At 29.8% G+C, this 20017-nt stretch overlaps 3 protein-coding genes across 9 annotated transcripts in view; 1 reads left to right on the top strand and 2 right to left on the bottom strand.

The window, feature by feature from the left end:
- Nucleotides 1-4458: 4458 nt before the first annotated feature.
- On the top strand, nucleotides 4459-11539 carry LOC113549487 (sodium channel protein para-like). 4 transcript variants are annotated; one of them, XM_026950813.1, is made up of 13 exons: nucleotides 4459-4618; nucleotides 4692-4902; nucleotides 5164-5294; nucleotides 5353-5636; nucleotides 6598-6771; nucleotides 6987-7109; nucleotides 8547-8669; nucleotides 8760-8957; nucleotides 9104-9248; nucleotides 9669-9772; nucleotides 9859-10129; nucleotides 10205-10509; nucleotides 10645-11539. In XM_026950813.1, the coding sequence occupies exons 1-13, from the start codon at nucleotides 4600-4602 to the stop codon at nucleotides 11434-11436; spliced, it is 2880 nt and encodes a 959-aa protein (XP_026806614.1). In that variant the 5' UTR covers nucleotides 4459-4599; the 3' UTR covers nucleotides 11437-11539. The 4 variants fall into 4 exon arrangements, with proteins under 4 accessions (XP_026806614.1, XP_026806613.1, XP_026806615.1 ...); XM_026950812.1 differs by lacking the exon at nucleotides 6987-7109 and adding an exon at nucleotides 7684-7806 and having other exon boundaries at nucleotides 10645-11436; XM_026950814.1 differs by lacking the exon at nucleotides 6987-7109 and adding an exon at nucleotides 7684-7806 and having other exon boundaries at nucleotides 4600-4618; nucleotides 5359-5636; nucleotides 10645-11436.
- Nucleotides 11540-14384: 2845 nt separating this feature from the next.
- On the bottom strand, nucleotides 14385-14818 carry LOC113549488. The gene is made up of 2 exons (XM_026950816.1): nucleotides 14631-14818; nucleotides 14385-14562 (listed from the first exon to the last, which is right to left on the bottom strand). Exons 1-2 carry the CDS (start codon nucleotides 14816-14818, stop codon nucleotides 14385-14387), a joined length of 366 nt encoding a protein of 121 aa, XP_026806617.1.
- A 2956-nt stretch (nucleotides 14819-17774) lies between these two features.
- Nucleotides 17775-20017, bottom strand: part of LOC113549486 (sodium channel protein para-like) — a 62363-nt gene continuing 60120 nt past the window's right edge. For 2 of the 4 annotated variants that reach the window (XM_026950807.1, XM_026950809.1), the window contains exons 22-25: nucleotides 19184-19388; nucleotides 18605-18727; nucleotides 18418-18532; nucleotides 17775-17940 (exon numbers count right to left, since the gene is read on the bottom strand). In XM_026950807.1, coding sequence (XP_026806608.1) covers nucleotides 17934-17940; nucleotides 18418-18532; nucleotides 18605-18727; nucleotides 19184-19388 — 450 coding nt within the window. In that variant the 3' untranslated portion in view covers nucleotides 17775-17933. Of the gene's footprint in view, nucleotides 17941-18413; nucleotides 18533-18604; nucleotides 18728-19183; nucleotides 19389-20017 lie in introns of those variants that run through there. The other 2 variants (XM_026950810.1, XM_026950811.1) reach the window with 1 other exon arrangement.

Below are 20017 nucleotides of genomic sequence, written 5' to 3'. Positions count from 1 at the left end.
AAATTCAATGTGTTTTGTTATTGTTATAATAACAATAACTAACTGAGATACATTTATTTAATAGGTACATTAGGTACAAGTTTAATATTTTGATTGTAAAATATAATATAACGATTATAGGTTTAAGTAACTATAGACAACTACGTTTTACACTATATATTAAATTTATTTTTAATTTTTAGGTGTTGTTATTGATGATTTTAAATACGAAATATGAATACTGCAATGTACATCGTTATACAGGCATTTTTTTTTTTAATAATATAAGATAACAGAAATTCAAACATTTTAAATTCACTTTAATATTTGTTGTTGAAGACACAACAGGTAATCTTTTAAATATTATGGAAACTCATATTATTAATTTATTAATCTGAAATACTTTTCTAAAAATATAAAATATTGAACGTATTAATGTAATATAAGCATTACGACTTCTGTAGAATACAAGTGTCATTCCTTAGTATTATCTAAACTGATAAATATAAAACTCTTATAAATGAAAAACATCAGCTAACTGTTCAATATTAATTGTATACAATGTACATGAACATTTTCAAAAAAGTACTTTGATTCAGATTGCGAATCATTGTATTACAATGGTATATTCAATAATTCAATCTAACTATCAATGGGAATACGTGGTCCATAACGAACAGTTCACGGGACGTTTGAAACCGAATATCGAACCCCTTATTATTTGTGAATACATATAATTCAAAGCTCAAATAAGGGACAATAACTTAAAACGTGTTAATTAAATAATATAAAATGTAAACGGTTGTTCATCTTACTTTGTATTTTTATCTACCTGTTTGCTATCCGAATCGAAGTTAATGCTAATTGAATTCAAGACCTTTTTTGTTCTCAGTAGCTAAGAAATAGATAAAACAAATAAATGATTATGATCAAACAATAAGTATTATATATAATCTAAAACTATAGTTGTACACTGTGAATAATACACATGTTGTAAACAATATCCAGTTCCTAAAGAGTGCATGGAAAATAATATTCTGATATAAAATATAATAACTTATAAAATAAAACATATCGATCGTAGTGTTAGCAATAAATGTTTAATACGATTTTTAGTTATGATTAATTATCATCCTTTTCAATTATTATGTATTCAAAATTATATTATTTATTTAAAAAATTGTTTGGTGAATAGAAAATAATTTTGATCGACTGATCTCCGGTATGTGATATTATGGGAATAAATTTAGTTATAAATTATTTCAAGCATTCGAAAATGCCCTATGGAAAGAATAAGGGTAATGGCCGCAACAGTGTTTCTCAACCTACGGGTCGCTAAATATATATAATCACACTATACAATCACATTTTTTATAGTGGGGTGGGTCGCGTAATCAGCAAGACAACAAAAATGCACGGCGATCAGTAGCTCAACCAGATATTTTTGATCGTCAGTTTTTGAATTAAACAAACCGCGATAGGGTATTGTGTACAATGAGTATTATTGTTTTATAAGATTACGCGTCTTGTACGTATTTCCGGAAGAACGGTTCACTACAATACAACCCGTATTGTGTGTATTGAAAAACTCGACCACTGTGCGTCTCGTTTACTAAAAAAACGTTTTAACGGCATCAGAAAACAAGGAATTACGTTCTATAAACCCGCCACAGCACTCGGCTATAATGCGTTACCGGTAGTAGCCGAGAAGTACTAGACTCCGCGGCGGTTTCACGAGTCCGCCATCGACATGGTCGATTGTCGAATTTATCGAACCCGACACAATGACCGACGCGTCATACGGGTGGTGTCGTATCGTCAGTGACACCGGAACCGTTCTCACCTCTAGTTTGCAGTTTTTCGTCATGCGGATGATCTCGTACATCCAGGTGACGCTGAACGTACCCGTTGAGGGAATCAACGATTATACGAACCGCGTGCCGGTCGTCGTTCTTCACGCCGAACATGTACAGCGAGAACCCGAAGAACACGATCTCGGCGATCGTGCGCACGATGAACACGACGATGGTGACGCCGAACAGGTCGCGGGCCAGATGGACGGCCGCGCGCCTGAGGTCGTCCCACCGGCCGCGGTACGTCCGCCAATCGGCCACGGTGGTCAGCCGGCCGTTGATGTCCCGGACGGCCGTCCGGATCGTGTCCAGCAGGAACGTGTACATCAGCAGCGGCACCATCGTCCACACGTTGTACACGGCTATCATTGCGTATTCGGTGGTCGTGAAATACGCGAAGTCGGTGTCCACGTGGAACATGGTGTACGCGGCGTACTCGATCAGTATGGACACGCACATCCACTCGGCCGAGTACCTGACGAACGGCGTCAACGGCGCGGCCGCGGCCGTCTCGGTCATGGCGCTGTCCAGCGCGCGCATCACGTCCGACAGCGACCGCTTGTTGTACTCCCACATGATCAACATCACCGGCGGCGTCAGCAGGTACGTGAACACCTTGGCCACGCTCATCACCGTCGTGATGTCCCATATGAACGGCATCCGCTGCTGCACTATGAACGTCACGTGGTGATATCCGTACGCGCTGTACGCCAGGTTGGCCAGTAAGATCAGCGCGTCCGCGACGACGGCCACCGCACCGTTCGGCTCCAGTCCCAGCGCGAACAGGCGGCAGACGTTCATCGCGGTGTTCAGGCGTCCGCGCAACGTTGCCATGCTCATGCCGGTTCGGCCGTCATCGCCGCCGTCGTCGTCTCGATTATCGCGCCGGTTGTTTTCGTTTGACGCGATATTGTCAACGACGTTGTGGGCGAGCGTCCTGCCACAGCGTCCGTTTCGTCCTTTAGGTTTTTTTTTCCCCCCCGTAATGTTTATCGTCGCGCGGCCGAACCGGCGGCGGTGGATTTATTGAAAACCGTATTTGGCGTGTTTTATGCCCATAATGGCAATTATCGGCGACATTTTCTCTTAATGGACGACACACTGATGGCAGAATAATTGTTACAATAATAATAAAAATTGCGTACTGCTGGTGAAAAATCAATTAGAAAAAACTATTCTGAGTAAACGTCTGTAGAGAATTCAATAGAATAAAGGGAAAACGGTTTCAATAACAGTATTTTTATGAATAAAGTGCGAGAAAGGTAGTCCCACCTATTAGAATATTTATAATGACGTTTTATACACCTACTTATACGTAATAATATAATATCGATTTATATGTCTCGATTAGATTCGCGTCACGGTCGACAGAGCTAAATACATTCTATACTGTAAGGATTTTGAAACTTTTGAAGTTTTATATTTTTAATGCACAAATGCTTGAAAAATGAAAATACTTCAACCAAAAGTTTTAAATATTTCAAATTTTCAACCGGTCATTATTTAAGTTACGTTATTTTAATTGCAACTACATCGTTTTACTTTTTGCGATACGGTTTTCGCAACGTAAACTTTACTGTGAAATAAGCCAATAATATTTTGTTTTTAATCTCATAGTAAGCACATGCTATCGAAAACTTTTTGACTGAAGCTCCGGATCGAGTAATCGAGAGAAAATAAAATAAAAGATCAGAATTTCAATTTTAAATATCTGATGATTTGACATATTTCATTTTATGTGTCTGTATTACATTTACATAAAACAAAAATTTTTAAATACTTAAATAACATAAAATACTAAAAACGCTTAACAAACCATGATAATTGGTTTTTATTAGTATTTCATTTTTTGCTTATTCATACACACCAAAAATTAATTGTCGGTCCTTACTGATTCATTATTATCATTCATCATTAGTGATATTGATCTATAAAATATAGGCTATTTTCTTACATCAATTTGATAAGAAAAAAGTGTATTTAATATTATAATATAACCTAGTTATAGGTGTATTGTAATTATAATTATAATAGTAATACTGTTACGTATGTTATAATAATTATTGCTATCGACAACTATCAATTTCAAAATAATTCAATTATATTGGACATATAAACCTTAAAATTGTTGGACAGTTATTATGTTTTATAATTTAATATTTGTGTATACGTATAATGTATAATATACTAAAAAAAACATTTATTAAAACGTTTTACAATAAATTATTTTACATTATTGTGAATACAGATCGACTTGTTTTTAATACGAAGAATAGTTTAATTATAATTTAAAAAATTACCGTAGACTTTTAGTAATACTGTGGTATTTTGAATGTAGGTACGGTAAAACTGATTTTTAGAAATGGAATATAGACATGCACTGCATGTCTCTGGATAAAATATAAAATGTATAGGTTTTATTTTTACTAAAAATTTGCCTTGTGAATTTCCAAAATATTTATACGTACATTTTTGATTATTAAAAAAAAAGTCAAAAACGAAACAAAATATAAACATTATATTATTATTAATATTATTATATTTAAAGGAAGTTGACGTGTCCCATGAGCGCTCCCGCGACCTCTTTGAGTAACGATAAAATCAATAACATGGACTCCAGTTCGGATTACAATGTAGGTTAACTCTCGTGCTATTTACGTTATGTCTAACACATGATATTTTAATTTGTTTACCAATCAAAAAAGTAATGTAATCGTTTAAGTTATTAATATAGTATAGTAGAGTGGTCAACATAATTTAGTTGGAGATGAGTGTGTACAGTAGTGGTAAATACTTATTTATATTAAACGTGTGTTATTTGTACGGTGTAAAATCATAAATATTCATTTTTGCGTTTAGAGGAACTCCTGGATGCTGGAATCATTTATCGGAATAAAAAAGAACAACTAGATGTGACTATAGGCGATGGAATGGAGTTACTCATACGCGGGGAAAAAAATAAGAAAAAAAAGCCACCGACGAGTAGTTCATATAATTCGTTTGGAATGCACCAAAGCAGTACTGACGAGAATTATTACCTAAAGGATAAATATGAATATGACACTAGAAGGTAATATTCTAATTTTTATTATACAGCTATACAGATTTTACAGAATAAAAAAATCAATAAAATAAATTTAATTTCCATAACATACTTTCTTTTTGAATATGGTTAAAACTTCTACTGTGTTCTATAATAGGTTAAAAGTTATTATTTACCAAATGTTTACAATTTAAATGTATATAGCTCTACAATAATCTAATGACATTATATATACGTTTTTTTTTTTTAAAAAGACATTGGATAAAAATTTCTTTATTGTTTTAATAGTACTAAATCTTACGGAAGTCATGAGCACGATCCTTACGATAGTGAGAGCCATAGAGGAAGTAAAAGAAGCTTACACAATGCCGAAGAGAAAAAAGATCCTAGCAAAGAAGACGTCGAAATCAACCAAAACAGTGTGTAGTGTTTGGCTCTTAAAACATTGTATTAGAAATAAAGTCGATATTGTTTTAGTTTTAGGCGGTAATGACGGAATTGCCGCAGAAGAAATTAATGGCGACGAATACAAAGAACAAGGTCCTGTCGAAATGGTAGAAGACGTATTCGAGGAAGAAGAATATCCTGAAGACTGTTTTCCGCCGAACTGTTATAAAAAATTTCCCTTCCTGGCTGGCGATGATGAAACGCCATTTTGGTTAGGGTGGGGACAGCTCAGACTGAAAACATTTCAACTTATAGAAAACAAATATTTCGAAACCGCTGTGATTACTATGATTTTGCTTAGCAGTTTGGCGCTGGTAAGTACACAGAATACTACTATAAAATAATATGAATACTGCAGACGCTTAATCTTTCTCATGAATGTATTATAAAAATGACATATTTGGCACATTACCTTATTTAAATAGTCCAGGGAGACCTAATTTTTGTAATCGATACAACAAATAACACTAATAATTTTAATACCAATGGGAATAAAGGGAATTGACAATACACAAACAAATTTACTATGTCACGTTGTTTACTAGATATAATACATAATAATACTCTATCGGTATATCAATACGGTTTGACGAATTCTATACCATGAACAAATCAATTCAACTAATATTCTTAAAAAATTAAAAAGTTGGAACAAGAATATACTTAAATATGATCGATATTAGTATAAATTTAATTAATTGAAATTGCAATAAAGATTTCATACTTTATTTTTAAGTTAATAACAAAAACAACTAAAAATGTTTATTTATATCAATTACTTTTATTGACAGTTTAATTAATAATCGTAATATTATAATAGTAATAATAACAATAATAAAATATTTATTGTTAATTTATTAAATTATATATTTATTTGTTCAAGAATCAATATTTTCATTATTTTTCCAGTAAACATTGTCATATCTTTCATTTAATTTTTTGTAGATTAAATTTATTCACCCAAAGCATTAAAATTTGTTATCCATTTTTTTTAACACCAAATAACATTTTTAAAAATGATTCTTACGATTATAATAAAATCTTCATTATTGATTCCAATTAAATGGGATAGTAGTCTCATAATACTTACTGGATATCGGGCTTAATAATTTACTGGTTTGAGTAATTAACATTTTTTTTAAATGTTTTCAAAACAATTACTTAATATTTATTCTATTTAAAAACTATTTATTGAGCATTTAGAATTCGGAAAAAATGTCAGTTAATTAAATTATAATAAATATATTTGTTTTTGTATAAAAAATATGTCCGTAGGCGCTAGAAGATGTACACCTCCAGCATCGTCCGGTTCTACAAGACATTTTGTACTACATGGATCGGATATTCACAGTTATATTTTTTTTGGAGATGTTGATCAAATGGTTGGCGTTGGGTTTCCGCAATTATTTTACAAACGCCTGGTGTTGGCTGGACTTCATAATTGTTATGGTAAAACAAAACGTTTTTATTGATTTATTGCAGTTATCATAGGTACTCGCTAAACTTCAACTAATATTTTAATATTCTTCGAAATTGATTTGAAAAAAAAAAAAAAAAATGTGTAATAACTTCGAGCCATATTTTCGAGAGGAAAATTATTACTGTCGTCGTCGTTCTGCGCCATGGTTTTCGTACTCATTGGACACTATAATATTATCTTGTAGTTGTCATTAGTTAACTTGGCAGCGATATGGTTTGGGGCGGCAGATATACCAGCGTTCAGGTCAATGAGGACTCTTCGGGCTTTAAGACCCCTGAGAGCGGTATCTCGTTGGGAGGGTATGAGAGTAAGTACGAGCTGTCGGAAAATTTGTGATGTGGATATTTATATACTCACTATCTGTGTTATTTTCTTTCATTGTGTATAAATATATATATATATATATAACATAAACATATAATATATATATATATATGTATATATAATGCGTTTGTTCTACTTTTTCTTATATGGCCACAATAACTAAATACAAAGCCATAACAGCTGCTACACGATGTTAAATTAATATTTGACTTGCAGTGATTTTTTGCCTGGGATGCGATTTTGTGTGCGTATGCGTGTGCATTTGTTTCGTTGCGAAATCGGCCGTCGGGATCTTCCTATAGCTGTTATTAAACGAATCAGTAATAATACCATAAAGACTCGTTGGATTCGTTTATGAGTGTTATTAAACAAATAGTTATTATAAATCACCGACAAAGGCCGACTGGAGGATGCCCTATGTTCAATATTATATAGAAACCTTATTATTTCTATGCCCGTACATACTTATATACAAAGAAATCACAGCTAAATAATTTTTTTTTTTTTTTTTTTGCTCTACCGTCGTAATGCGTATTCTATGGCTCTACTTCACACAGGTTTCTCTGATAAATTTTGTTGCTGCCTTGTTGGGAGCCAGTGGAATCCAAGCTTTCAAAACTATGCGAACTCTAAGAGCTTTGCGGCCACTGCGAGCTATGGCTAGAATGCAGGGTATGAGGGTACGTGATCGACAATATATAATAATGAAATACAGTTTTAAACTCCAGTATTATTTTTATTGTTTATATCTATACAATATTATATAATTATACATTTTAGTTTCGGTATTTTTCTCCAAACGCTATACTAGAACATTTAGATGTGATACTGTTATATTTTATTATAAAATTCGTAAAATTTTCGCAACACTGTAGTGCTCGAAAAAATTAATTAATTTTATTTTTTTTAAACATTATTAATAGGTTGAATATATATCATTGTTATTATTTTTTTTTTTTTTTATCAATTTGTAATAATATAAACCATATTTTTAACGAACTCTTGATCATAAATCATTATTAGGTATGGCAACATATTATTATGTTGTTTTGTATACGTATAGCTAGTTATATTGTGTATATGGTCTGCGCCCATTACGAATTATTTAGGTATAGTTATTTTGATGTGCGCAGATATTGAAAACGATTATATTTACTTGTATAAACTTGGCTGTCATTCTACTTAGATGAAGACCCGCATACCCTTAGCGCTATTAATTGTAGTTTCGCACCGTTTGGCTTGCGAGTTTATGCTGTGTGATTTACATCCTATGCATGGTACTACGGTTTATACTATATTTTATTACTATGTAAAGCATGTTTGATCATTACTATTCTAACATTTTATTCTAATTAGCTTTTTTTCTCTTTTAATAATATACTATTATCGTATTTATATTTACATTATTGTATTATACCAGGTGGTGGTTAACGCGTTAGTACAGGCGATTCCTAGTATTTTCAACGTGTTACTTGTGTGTCTGATATTTTGGCTGATTTTTGCTATAATGGGTGTACAACTTTTCGCCGGAAAATATTACAAGGTATTACAAAAGTTGTCTTTTTATTAAAAAAAAAAAAAAAAAAATACTCTTGTATATATTTTTAACACCCACCATATTATGTTTTTGTAGTGTGTCGACCCAAAAGACGGGAAAACTTTGAATCACGAGATTATACCAGACAAAAACGTCTGTATAGCTGAGATGTACAAATGGGAAAATTCTAAAATGAACTTCGATCACGTGGGGAACGCGTATCTTTGCCTTTTCCAAGTGGCTACTTTTAATGGATGGATGGAAATAATGAGAGATGCCGTAGATTCTAGAGACGTAAGAGCATAAAAATACATAAATAAATAATAAAATACACAAACACACACACACACTCACACGCACATATATTTATATATATTATTGTTAATTTGTGATATAATAAATGTCTAAAAAAACTCGATTATTAATTTTTTTTTTTTTAGACGCACGGGAAACAGCCAATCCGTGAAATCAATAATTATATGTATTTTTATTTCGTGTTTTTTATTATTTTTGGTTCATTTTTCACTCTTAATTTATTTATTGGTGTGATCATCGACAATTTCAACGAACAGAAGAAAAAAACAGGTACTATATTATTTTAAATGTACAGAATATGTTGGTATTAGTTATTTTTTTTAAGTAACCCAAGAAATATCGGGAAGAGTTCATAATTGTATGGGTTACCATTTAAAAAACAATAAATTCTTATATATTTATTTTCCAAATTATGGACATAAAAAAAAAAAAATGTTAAAAAATATGTAATTATAACTTATTCACTTTTAAATAGAATTAATTATAAAATAATACCAAAGTTGTTCGATATGTTTGGTTCAGGTTAAAATAACTATACATTTCATAATATATAACTGTGTGTATTTTTTTTTTTTTATAATTAATGTCTATATTTTAACGCTAATAATGATTAATTTAGTAGCCTACTTTCATTTAGCTACTGTCTGTGATAAGATATAATTAATCTAGAATGGAATTATGTGATTTCAGGTGCTTCTCTTGAAATGTTTATGACGGAGGACCAAAAGAAATATTACAATGCTATGAAAAAAATGAGTTCCAAAAAGCCACTTAAAGCAATTCCAAGACCTAGGGTTAGTTCCACTATTTGTATAATAAATTTATTGTTTTTACATACCTATAACAATAGTTAAAATACAATTTTTTAAATATATTTTAGTGGAGGCCACAATCCATCGTCTTCCAAATCGTAACAGACAAAAAGTTCGACATGCTAATCATGTTGTTCATCGGATTTAACATGTTGACTATGACACTTGACCATTACCAACAGACCAAACTTTTTACAGATGTATTAGAACGTCTTAACCAAATATTTATCGCTATATTTTCAACCGAATGTCTACTAAAAATATTCGCATTGCGATATTATTATTTTAAAGAGCCATGGAACTTATTCGACTTCGTGGTCGTTATACTTTCCTTAGCGGGTATGTACTATGTATTGAAATAATGTTACATTACATGTATTTTTCTTATTATAATACATAGTTGGACTTTTACAGGTTTGGTGTTAAGTGATTTGATATCCAAATATTTCGTATCACCAACGCTCCTTCGAGTGGTCAGAGTAGCTAAGGTGGGCCGAGTGTTACGTTTGGTAAAAGGAGCGAAAGGCATTAGGACTCTATTGTTCGCTTTAGCTATGTCACTTCCAGCGTTATTCAACATATGTTTGTTACTGTTTCTCGTCATGTTCATATTTGCTATATTTGGCATGTCGTTTTTTATGAACGTAGATAGCCACGGAGGGTTGGATGAAGATTACAATTTCCGTACTTTCGGGCAATCGATGATACTTCTTTTCATGGTAAGCTACTATCAATGCTGTGTTTGATAAAAAAAAAAAAAAAGAAAAAAAAAACCAGTGCTTCTATAATATTTTAGTATACAATGACAAAACCTAGTCTATCAGGTTGCTTATCGGTTAAATCAATACTTTCAGCTGTCTACGTCGTCCGGTTGGGACGCAGTACTGGATGGTATTACGAACGAGGAAAACTGCCAAAAGCCAAATTTAGAGATGGGTATCACGGGCAGTTGTGGTAGTAGTGCTGTGGGCACGGCATTTTTGCTTTCGTACCTGGTGATCAACTTCCTCATTGTCATAAACATGTACATTGCGGTCATCCTGGAAAACTATTCACAAGCCACAGAGGACGTGCAGGAAGGTCTCACGGACGACGATTACGACATGTACTATGAGATATGGCAGCATTTCGACCCCAATGGTACCAGGTACATTCGATACGACCAGCTGTCAGACTTCCTAGACATTCTGGAACCGCCATTGAAGATCCACAAACCAAACAAGTACAAGATCGTGTCCATGGATATACCCATATGCAAAGGAGACCTAATCTATTGTGTAGACATACTAGACGCGTTGACCAAGGACTTCTTCGCGAGAAAAGGCAATCCCATCATCGAGACCGTAGCCGAGATCGGAGAGATGCAAACGCGACCCGAAGAGGCTGGGTACGAGCCCATCAGCTCATCTCTGTGGCGCATGCGCGAGGTTTATTGCGCAATAATCATACAGAACTCGTGGCGCAAGTACAGGGCGGCCGCCAAACAGCAGACGGCGGACGACGAGCGGAGCGATGGGGCCGCTTCGCCAGACGGTCGTGAAACCGCCGTGTTGGTCGAGAGCGATGGGTTTGTCACCAAAAACGGTCACAAGGTTGTCATTCACTCGAGGTCGTCGTCAAAAAGCTCAAGACTCGCCGATGTCTAATCCACGACACGATACGTCCGTATTGCGAAAACAATGTATTTTGTACGTTATTATTATTATTGATATTATTTATAATATATTTATTACGATTAATATGGCAAAATTTACGATTGAGGCTTTATATTATTAAATAATAATATTGTTATATTCTTGATTTTCACTTAACATTTTTAACACTCTTATAATACTACTATTGGCCAACTGCTGTGATATATAAATATTAAAAAATATTTAATAATTTGTAGTGTTTAAGGTTTACACGAGAGCTTAAAACGATTATTAAGTGATATTATGCGTTTATTAACGATGTTATTTTTTTTCCTATGCATAGTGTTTTGTAGCCAGTAATGAAGTTAAATTACTTAAACAAAACTTCACGGCTTATACACACCAGGTTAAAATACTTGTATTATTGTTACTATTATGTTTATAATTTTTGAAATTTCGTAATTTTATTAATGTAAAGTTTTTAATATAAAATACACGAATACTATTATATTTTCACATGAATATGTTCAAACAATTATAACAGTTAAAAAAAAATAATAAAATAAATTTATTTTGTTAAAAGCATTGATACTTGGATACATTGTCACTAAAAACAATTATTTATCATTTATGTGGTTTCATTGGTCTATCAAGGACTTTTGGGATATCCGTATTTGTTTTAATAATTATATTTGCTAACATTAATCGATCGTTAACTGATTTCTAAGCTTCTAACTTTTTAGTTTGTTATCAGTACTGAACAGAATAATATAAAATTATATTTATATTATATTTTAAATAATATATGATTTTCTAGATTTTTGTTCTTTAAATATTCAAATGTAATAGGTAGTAAAAATAAGCTTAAAAAGCTCCGTTTTTTTATAGAGTACCTTACATGGCTTATATAATTTACTATGATATTATTTTATATCTGCAGGGAGTATAATTATATATATATTGGTAATATTTTAGTTATACGAACTGATAATAATATAACCATACTTTTAAATTAAAATTTTAAAATTTATTATTGGATTCATTACTAATAAATAGTTAATGGTAATCAATCAGACTTAAATTCAATTTTTTTTAAACTATAGTTTAAAAGTATAAACAAATATACATATATTAAAAATATATCAGAAAAAAAACTCTACAAAATGGCTATCTTAAATTTTTTTTAAATAATTAAATAAAAAAATACATTTTTTAACTTTTTTGCCAAAACATAAAAATAAATTTAAACATGAAATATTTGTAGTTCTTGTTCCTGTGATTATTATTAAAAAAACAGAATTATGATATCTCCATTATTTCAGGAGATATCGCAACGGGTAAATCCTCGCGGGACACTCTGTATATGATGTCATTTCTAACTTCTTGTTTAATTTTGGATATGTGTTAAGAATAATATATAAGTGTTTCACTTATAATGTTTAATGTATTATTATTATTATTATTATTTACCATGTTGTATAGTGATATAATAATACAAAGCACGGTCATCCGATGGAGAGGTAATAAATATTATATGGCGCGGTGGCGGAGCGATAACAAACAAGTATCAATTTTTTTTTAATAAATTAATAACATTTTTTTAAATACCTACAAATAGCTTAAAAAGTCTAAATATTTAGACATGCTCGTTGAGTATATAAATAATAATTAAAGTAATAATACGATGTTTTATTTTTTTGTAGTTAATACTTTTTGAATCGTAACAAACAAACCAAAAGTAATGAGAAAACTCTATTTTATGCGTGCATATTCATTATAATTGATTATAATATTCAATTGGTGATTTGTCTATATTATATATTAATAATAATAGGTCATTTCGATGTGCGTATGTTTAAGCAATCCACAGCCAAATTTGTTACACCTTACACTAATGATTCCAAAATTTAGCACATCGATGAGGGTGTGCACCTCTATAAGCTAATTTTAAATTTTGCATTTTTAACAAGGGCTCACTAAGGGGTTTATTTGTTAACGAAAAACGAATATTTTTTTGAATATGTATGGTTGTGACCAATAGGTCACATAAATCATAATAGTTATTAAAATTGTAAATAATAATAGATAGTGGCGTAAAAAGGGTTAAACCCCACCCGTGAAATGTATGGTTGGTATAGGCATTGATTTTTGTTGTATAATTAATTGGGATTTAATTATGGATTTTTTTTAACTCTTCTCTGAAATTAATTTCTAATTTCTATATACGCCACTGATAATAGATTTATATTTTATATTTGGTCGAAGAACTAATATTATTGTATATATGTGTGGTTTACATTTAATAAAGCTTGGGAAAAGATAAATACACTGGCATTATTTCATTTGTCACGGAAACTGTAATGCACGATTAGCTATAACTAATAATTATCTATTATGTAAAATTAAATCTTAAAATGGATAATATATTATTATAACACAATTCTAAAATATACCAGTTTTCAACCAATTTTCATAAAATAATCATCGATAAATTCAGTAAGATCCTTGTAGTGTCTTTTCTATATTTTATTACGTATTTTTTATTTTCAACACATACATTTTAAATAATATAGTTTACTCAATAAAAATTATTATTTTTTTAATTGTGTATTGATTATAGTAAATAAAATGTTATTATGATTGGATATAAATTTTGACCAGTTTTTTATACGGTCAAAACTACCTAAAAAAATGTGCGTGTTACATATATTAACGAAGTTTAAGAGGGGATAAATCTACAGGCATTTAATTTGTCTCAAATAATACAGTTCAGAATCAGCTAGTAAAAATATTTGTTGAATGAGTGAATACACTCAACTTCTTTTTTTTTATTGAAGAAAAAACTAATTGAAACATTTTCACATGATAAACATTGTTAAAAAAAAAAATGGTGTATTCGTTTGTTCAAAAATTTCACTAATGTATTATGTTTATGACATGTGAAAAATGTCATGTTTCAATTATGATTTATGTTGTCGTCGTTTTGAAGCTTGTCTATTTGGACTTTTTTTAATACATAATTTGTGGTTTTCTTCGATTTCTTTCAATAGTTTGATTACTGCACAATTTACCCCCCTAAGAAACTGTTTCGATGGCGCGGGAACATTTTTATATGAATTTTTCAAAAAAGTCATGTTTCTAAAACCAAATGTATAGTATAATTTTATCTATTCAATTAAGCACTATCGCTAATTATTATTACCTACCTGATATGAGTACAACTGGTATCTTCTGGACTGGGCGGTCGTTCATATTGAACAGTAGAAGTAGACGCCATACTGTAGTCATAATTGGCCACAAATGAAGAAGTTTGTTGCTGTTTTTTTGAGTTATTACATTTCATTTTATTTTTATTTTGACATAGAGAACATTTGATATCATCGGACGATAACATGGTCAATACTAAATAGAAAATACGAGTATACTCTAAATGATCGATGATTTTTATTTCGTTAATTCTTAATGATGCTTATAAGAATAAAAGTTTGTAATAATCTGTAGCGACTATTACTAGTTACCTATTACAAATATTTGTTTGATGTATAACATTCATATAATGTAACTATAGCGACTTGATTTTTGTTTTCATTATTTATCCATTTAAATTGTTAGTATGAACCTCCAGTGTCAAACAATAATTAAATAAACACAGATTACAAGTATTTTAATATAAAAAAATCATTATTAACTTCCATGATCTCATAGATCCATTTCTTTCTCTTTTTATTACATTTCTAGCCAAATTTGAAACATAAATTGACAAAAGATACGCCAACCTCTAAATCACTATAACTTATAAACTTACGTTGAAGTGTCATAACTGGATGATTCATCACCCACGTCAACAAACCATTGTATATAAATAAAAATATTCTTTTGCTTATTGTACTATGTATAGTTTATATTAAAATTATCTAAAAAAAAAAAATTTAATATTTATTATTTATAAATAGTGATTGCAATTTATACGATAGTTAACAAAAACAGAATATCAAGGATTTGCTACAGAAGTACAGAAGAGCTTCAAATGTATACATCTGAAGTTAAAAATAGGAAAGAGAATTGGGTAATTGTAATCATTAAATTAATGATGGTTTGTAATGACGAACAGTTTAATAATAATTTAATTGTATCATGAATATCGTTTAATTATAATATTAACAATAAATATTGTTTATATGTCACTGAGTAGCGAGTATAATATTCAAATGTTTCGTGATTTTTATCGTGTTTAGAAGTTCCTATACGTAAATAAACAACATTGGTTGTAAATAGACACTAAATTGGAAATGTTATACATTATACATAACGCATATAATGCATGTAAATATAATATATGAAAATCCACGTATGGTTCAAATAGAGGGTTTAAAGGAAAACACTTTTTTTTCTCAATTTTTTTTATTAAAGAGACAAACAAATTATTGCAAAATATGAAATGTACATTATTAAAAAATATCCGTAGGTAGGCAATATTATCCGACAATTTTCGTACCGCCAAAGAGGGAAGGACATGCCGGTGCGAAAAACGTCGCATACATATTTTGTTTACATTATTCAGCGTTGTCCTTGTCTCAGATACAGCAGATAACAATATAATTAAATTAATTTGGTTATTAATTTGTTTAGTATAAATTTACCCCGAAACAATAATAATAACGTCTCTTAAAAAGTATGCGTAAAAACAATAATTTTGTTAACCCTTTAAGCAAAAATTATAGGTAAGAGGGTGTTTACACAATACTTATCATCCATCAATTAACAATTTTTTACAATATTTTCTAAATCTTAAAACTTTCAACAATATTCAAAAGTGTAACAAAACGATTTTTCAATATTTTTTCAGTAGTACAAATTTTGAATCTAAAAATAACAGTGCGTTTAGGACGAGTTTAATTGGTTGTTTTCCAATAAAAATGCATCGTTACAAAATTTGTGCGTTTTTCGAGTGATTGAGTCAAGCGTTTTTTTTTTTGTTCTTTTGTTCTTTAAGAAAAAAAGGTCATATTATTAAGTATTTACGCTTCATTTTTTTTAAATATTATTTTCTCTCCAAAAACTGATATTTATTTAATGCTTTTAAAGCGAAAGCGACGTCATTTTGGTAACTCTAATCTACCTAACACATTTAATCTTGAACTAAAAACTTAACAGATTATAACAAATTTATCTAAAAACTATGTTAAAATCTATTCATTATTTATAAATTAAATTTATCTAAAGCGCTTGATGTTATTTCTTTCTTTTCATTTTGGTGTTATCGCTTGTTCAATGTTAAATCCCATATTTTAAACACGTATGTATATATAAATAAATAAATTAATAAATATATATATATATATATATATTTATACATATAGGACCAAATAAAGCAATACAAGGTCAAGCCAAAACGAAAATGAATATTCTCTACATAGTAGATTATTTTATTATAAATCATTAATACAAGTTTAATTATTTTTATTATTATTATCAATAAACATTTTTACAAATAAATTCGTTTGTTATGTACATTATTTTACTTTCTCTTGAAAAAGTGTTCGTCCGTAGACAAAAAAAAAACAAAATACAAACAAAACAAAAACGGGCGAAAATAAAATAAAAATTCAATCACAGATACGACGTATATAGAAATATCACAGATCATTTTATTTTAAACTGCGTATTTATTATTATTGTTTATATTATTTATATATATATATATATATATATATATATTTATATGTAGATAATATTTTTTTTTTTTTTTGTTAAAGGTCTGTCAAATAAAGCCTGGTTTGCTGAATTGTTTTTATGTGTTTAGATAATTATTTTTGATTGTATTATACTTTACAATCTATTAGCCAAAACTGTTTTACCAGTAAAACTGTATAGTGTTACAATATTGAAAAGCGTGTCGAGCTTAAATACTAAATAAGTTGTTTTTATCGTTTAGGTTACCAAAATGACGTTCAGTATAATGTATACAATAAGTTAAGTGTGAATATACTTTAGCGAGTATAACTTAAGCTCTTCAGTGTCATTTTCACAGACCTACCTAAAACAACACCACAGGCTTTTGTAAGTGCATGTGCAATGGAAATATTCAAACATGCGTAAAAAAAATCACATCTGACACGGTAGGGATCGAAACGTTAGATTATCGAATCATTTTTTTTTTGATTGTGTTTTCAATTCATTAAACGCTTACAGACATATAAATTATTCACGTTAAATGCAAAGAAAATAATAACCACTGAAATTCACACGAAAAAAATGTAATAATTCGATCCCTAGTAGTCATGGTGAAAAACATCGTTATTTTTCATCCAATAACAGTGCACGTGTAATTCATTTATGGTATTTCTTACAGAACAAATGTAGTAATTTAAATTCTCAGTGCTTTGTTTCGGTTCTCTTTTATCTGTTCATTATTTTCATAAGAAATAAAGAGAGAAAGTGAGCTGTTTCCCTAAACAGCGTGGTGTGTAGCCGGCTGAAGCGGTTCTAACAGCCGAGTTAATTATATGCTAGCATCTGAAATGTAAAAAACATTAAGTAATAAATATTATTTATTTCTCAGTTAAGTGTTTTAATTTTCAGAACTGTTTGAAAATAAAACTCATACTTATTATTATTATTAATATTTTAGATTTTGAGTGGAGTGATGAATGTATTGATTTAACAATAATTTGTATGTGCTTTATTTATGTCATCGCTTTTTTGAGCAGTAAAAACGCTTTGATTTTTAAATTTGAGAATGATTTCTGATATAAAATTTAATTTTATTGCTTAAAATAGAAGTTATAAGATTAACACATCTTTTAAAGTTATCTACTCGATTTCACTCAATACCTATACAGCAGAGCGAGTTCCTGATTTTTAATTGCACTGTATTAAACAAATTAATATGTGTTCTCTTTTAATTGTATTAATAGCTAATAATTTAAATAAAAATTTCATTTTTAAAACAGCAAAACTATTAAATTTTATAAATTCACGATTTATTATTACTTTAAACTATCCAGGTCGAAACTTTCCTTTTTGTAATCGTTTCCAACTTTGTTCCCTTGATGATTACCAATCGAATTCCCAACTTGGTTCTTTTTTATTTTTTGTTTTACATCACCTATATACACAGAATAAAAATATTTAAATAATACAGGCTTACTGATTCTATATTTTAATTATATGAAATTACCAGGAATCGTGAATTCCATCCCGTCACCAATTGTCATCTCCACTGGCTCCTTGGTGTCTTTAAATGGCGCAATAACGTCTACAATTGTTTCATCAACAGGCAAGTCTATATCTCTATCTCGACCTATAAGCGATGAATACACATACGTAACAAATAAGTAATCACATTTTTTATTGATAATACTACTATACAGATATTACAGTATTACATTACGTGTTATGTGTAGGTATAGAATCCTATATATGATATAAACATTATGCTATAGGTTACAAGAAACCGCGTTTAAATCTATTTTGTTAGTGCCTACTACTTACGCGTTTATTCGTTTATTCGTTATTAATAGTAGATACACATGTTATTATAATTATTATTTTGTTGACTTTACAACTATCGTTCCGTATTTTCATAATTATTTATTTAACAAAAAATATTAAGTACTATTTTCAAAGTAAAAATTGGATGTATGTGGTTCTGCTGTTTTGTTAAGAAAATTAAAAAAAAAAAAATAATTGTGATTTCGTGACTCAATTGGGATTGAAAGTTGACCTTAGGCTAGAATTTAGCTTAAGCAATTCTCACCTGATGCTTGAACCGATATCTGATTGGTGATTTTCGCCCTGAGTGCTTTGAGGAAGTTCATTATATGCATTTTCATCCATTTATTGAATCGGCCTATACGTTCAAATGCTTCTGTGATCTTGTTTGTGTCACTATCAGCCGTAGGCACCGATAAATTAGACGAACCAAAGTTACTCAACAACAACGCCAAGAAGAGATTAAGTACCTGAAATTAATAATTTATCTAAGCAATGGACATTTATATTTTGAAATATTCTAGTAAATATTTTAGATACAGATAGTACTATAGTAGGTATTTTAGTTAATGTTTTAGTCATAGTATCACTAGTATTAGAAATATAATTTGAGTTTTTGCACCCTAATTAAAATCCCTATAATCCCCATTTAAAAAAAGATTGTTACTGACAACTATTTGGATACCAACATTTTTTTAAGAAATTATAAATGTTATAACAAATGCATTTTTCAATTTTTTTATTGCTAATTTTTTAAAACCTGCACATCATAATTTTTTTTTACTTATCATTTTAATATACTGATGTTTTTCAAAAAATTATCAAGCTTAAGTCTAAAAGTGACCAAAATAATGAATATAAAAATTAATAGCTATATTTATAAAGCATATGATTGAAATTTAAAATAACTAAGCAATAACTAATAGTATATTAGATTATAATTGCAATTAATTATGTTATATTTTTTGATTTTTAAACGGTAATATTAACCATATTAAAGATTCCTCATATATATATAATAATTTTATAGTATTGGTATATTGTACCTATGGCTATATATACTAGTAATATTAATATATTAATATAATATCAATAATAT

This window comes from Rhopalosiphum maidis, chromosome 1 (genome assembly GCF_003676215.2).
Source record: "Rhopalosiphum maidis isolate BTI-1 chromosome 1, ASM367621v3, whole genome shotgun sequence".
In the NCBI taxonomy this organism is placed as follows: domain Eukaryota; kingdom Metazoa; phylum Arthropoda; class Insecta; order Hemiptera; family Aphididae; genus Rhopalosiphum; species Rhopalosiphum maidis.
This window is presented reverse-complemented; position numbering and strand designations above follow the sequence as displayed.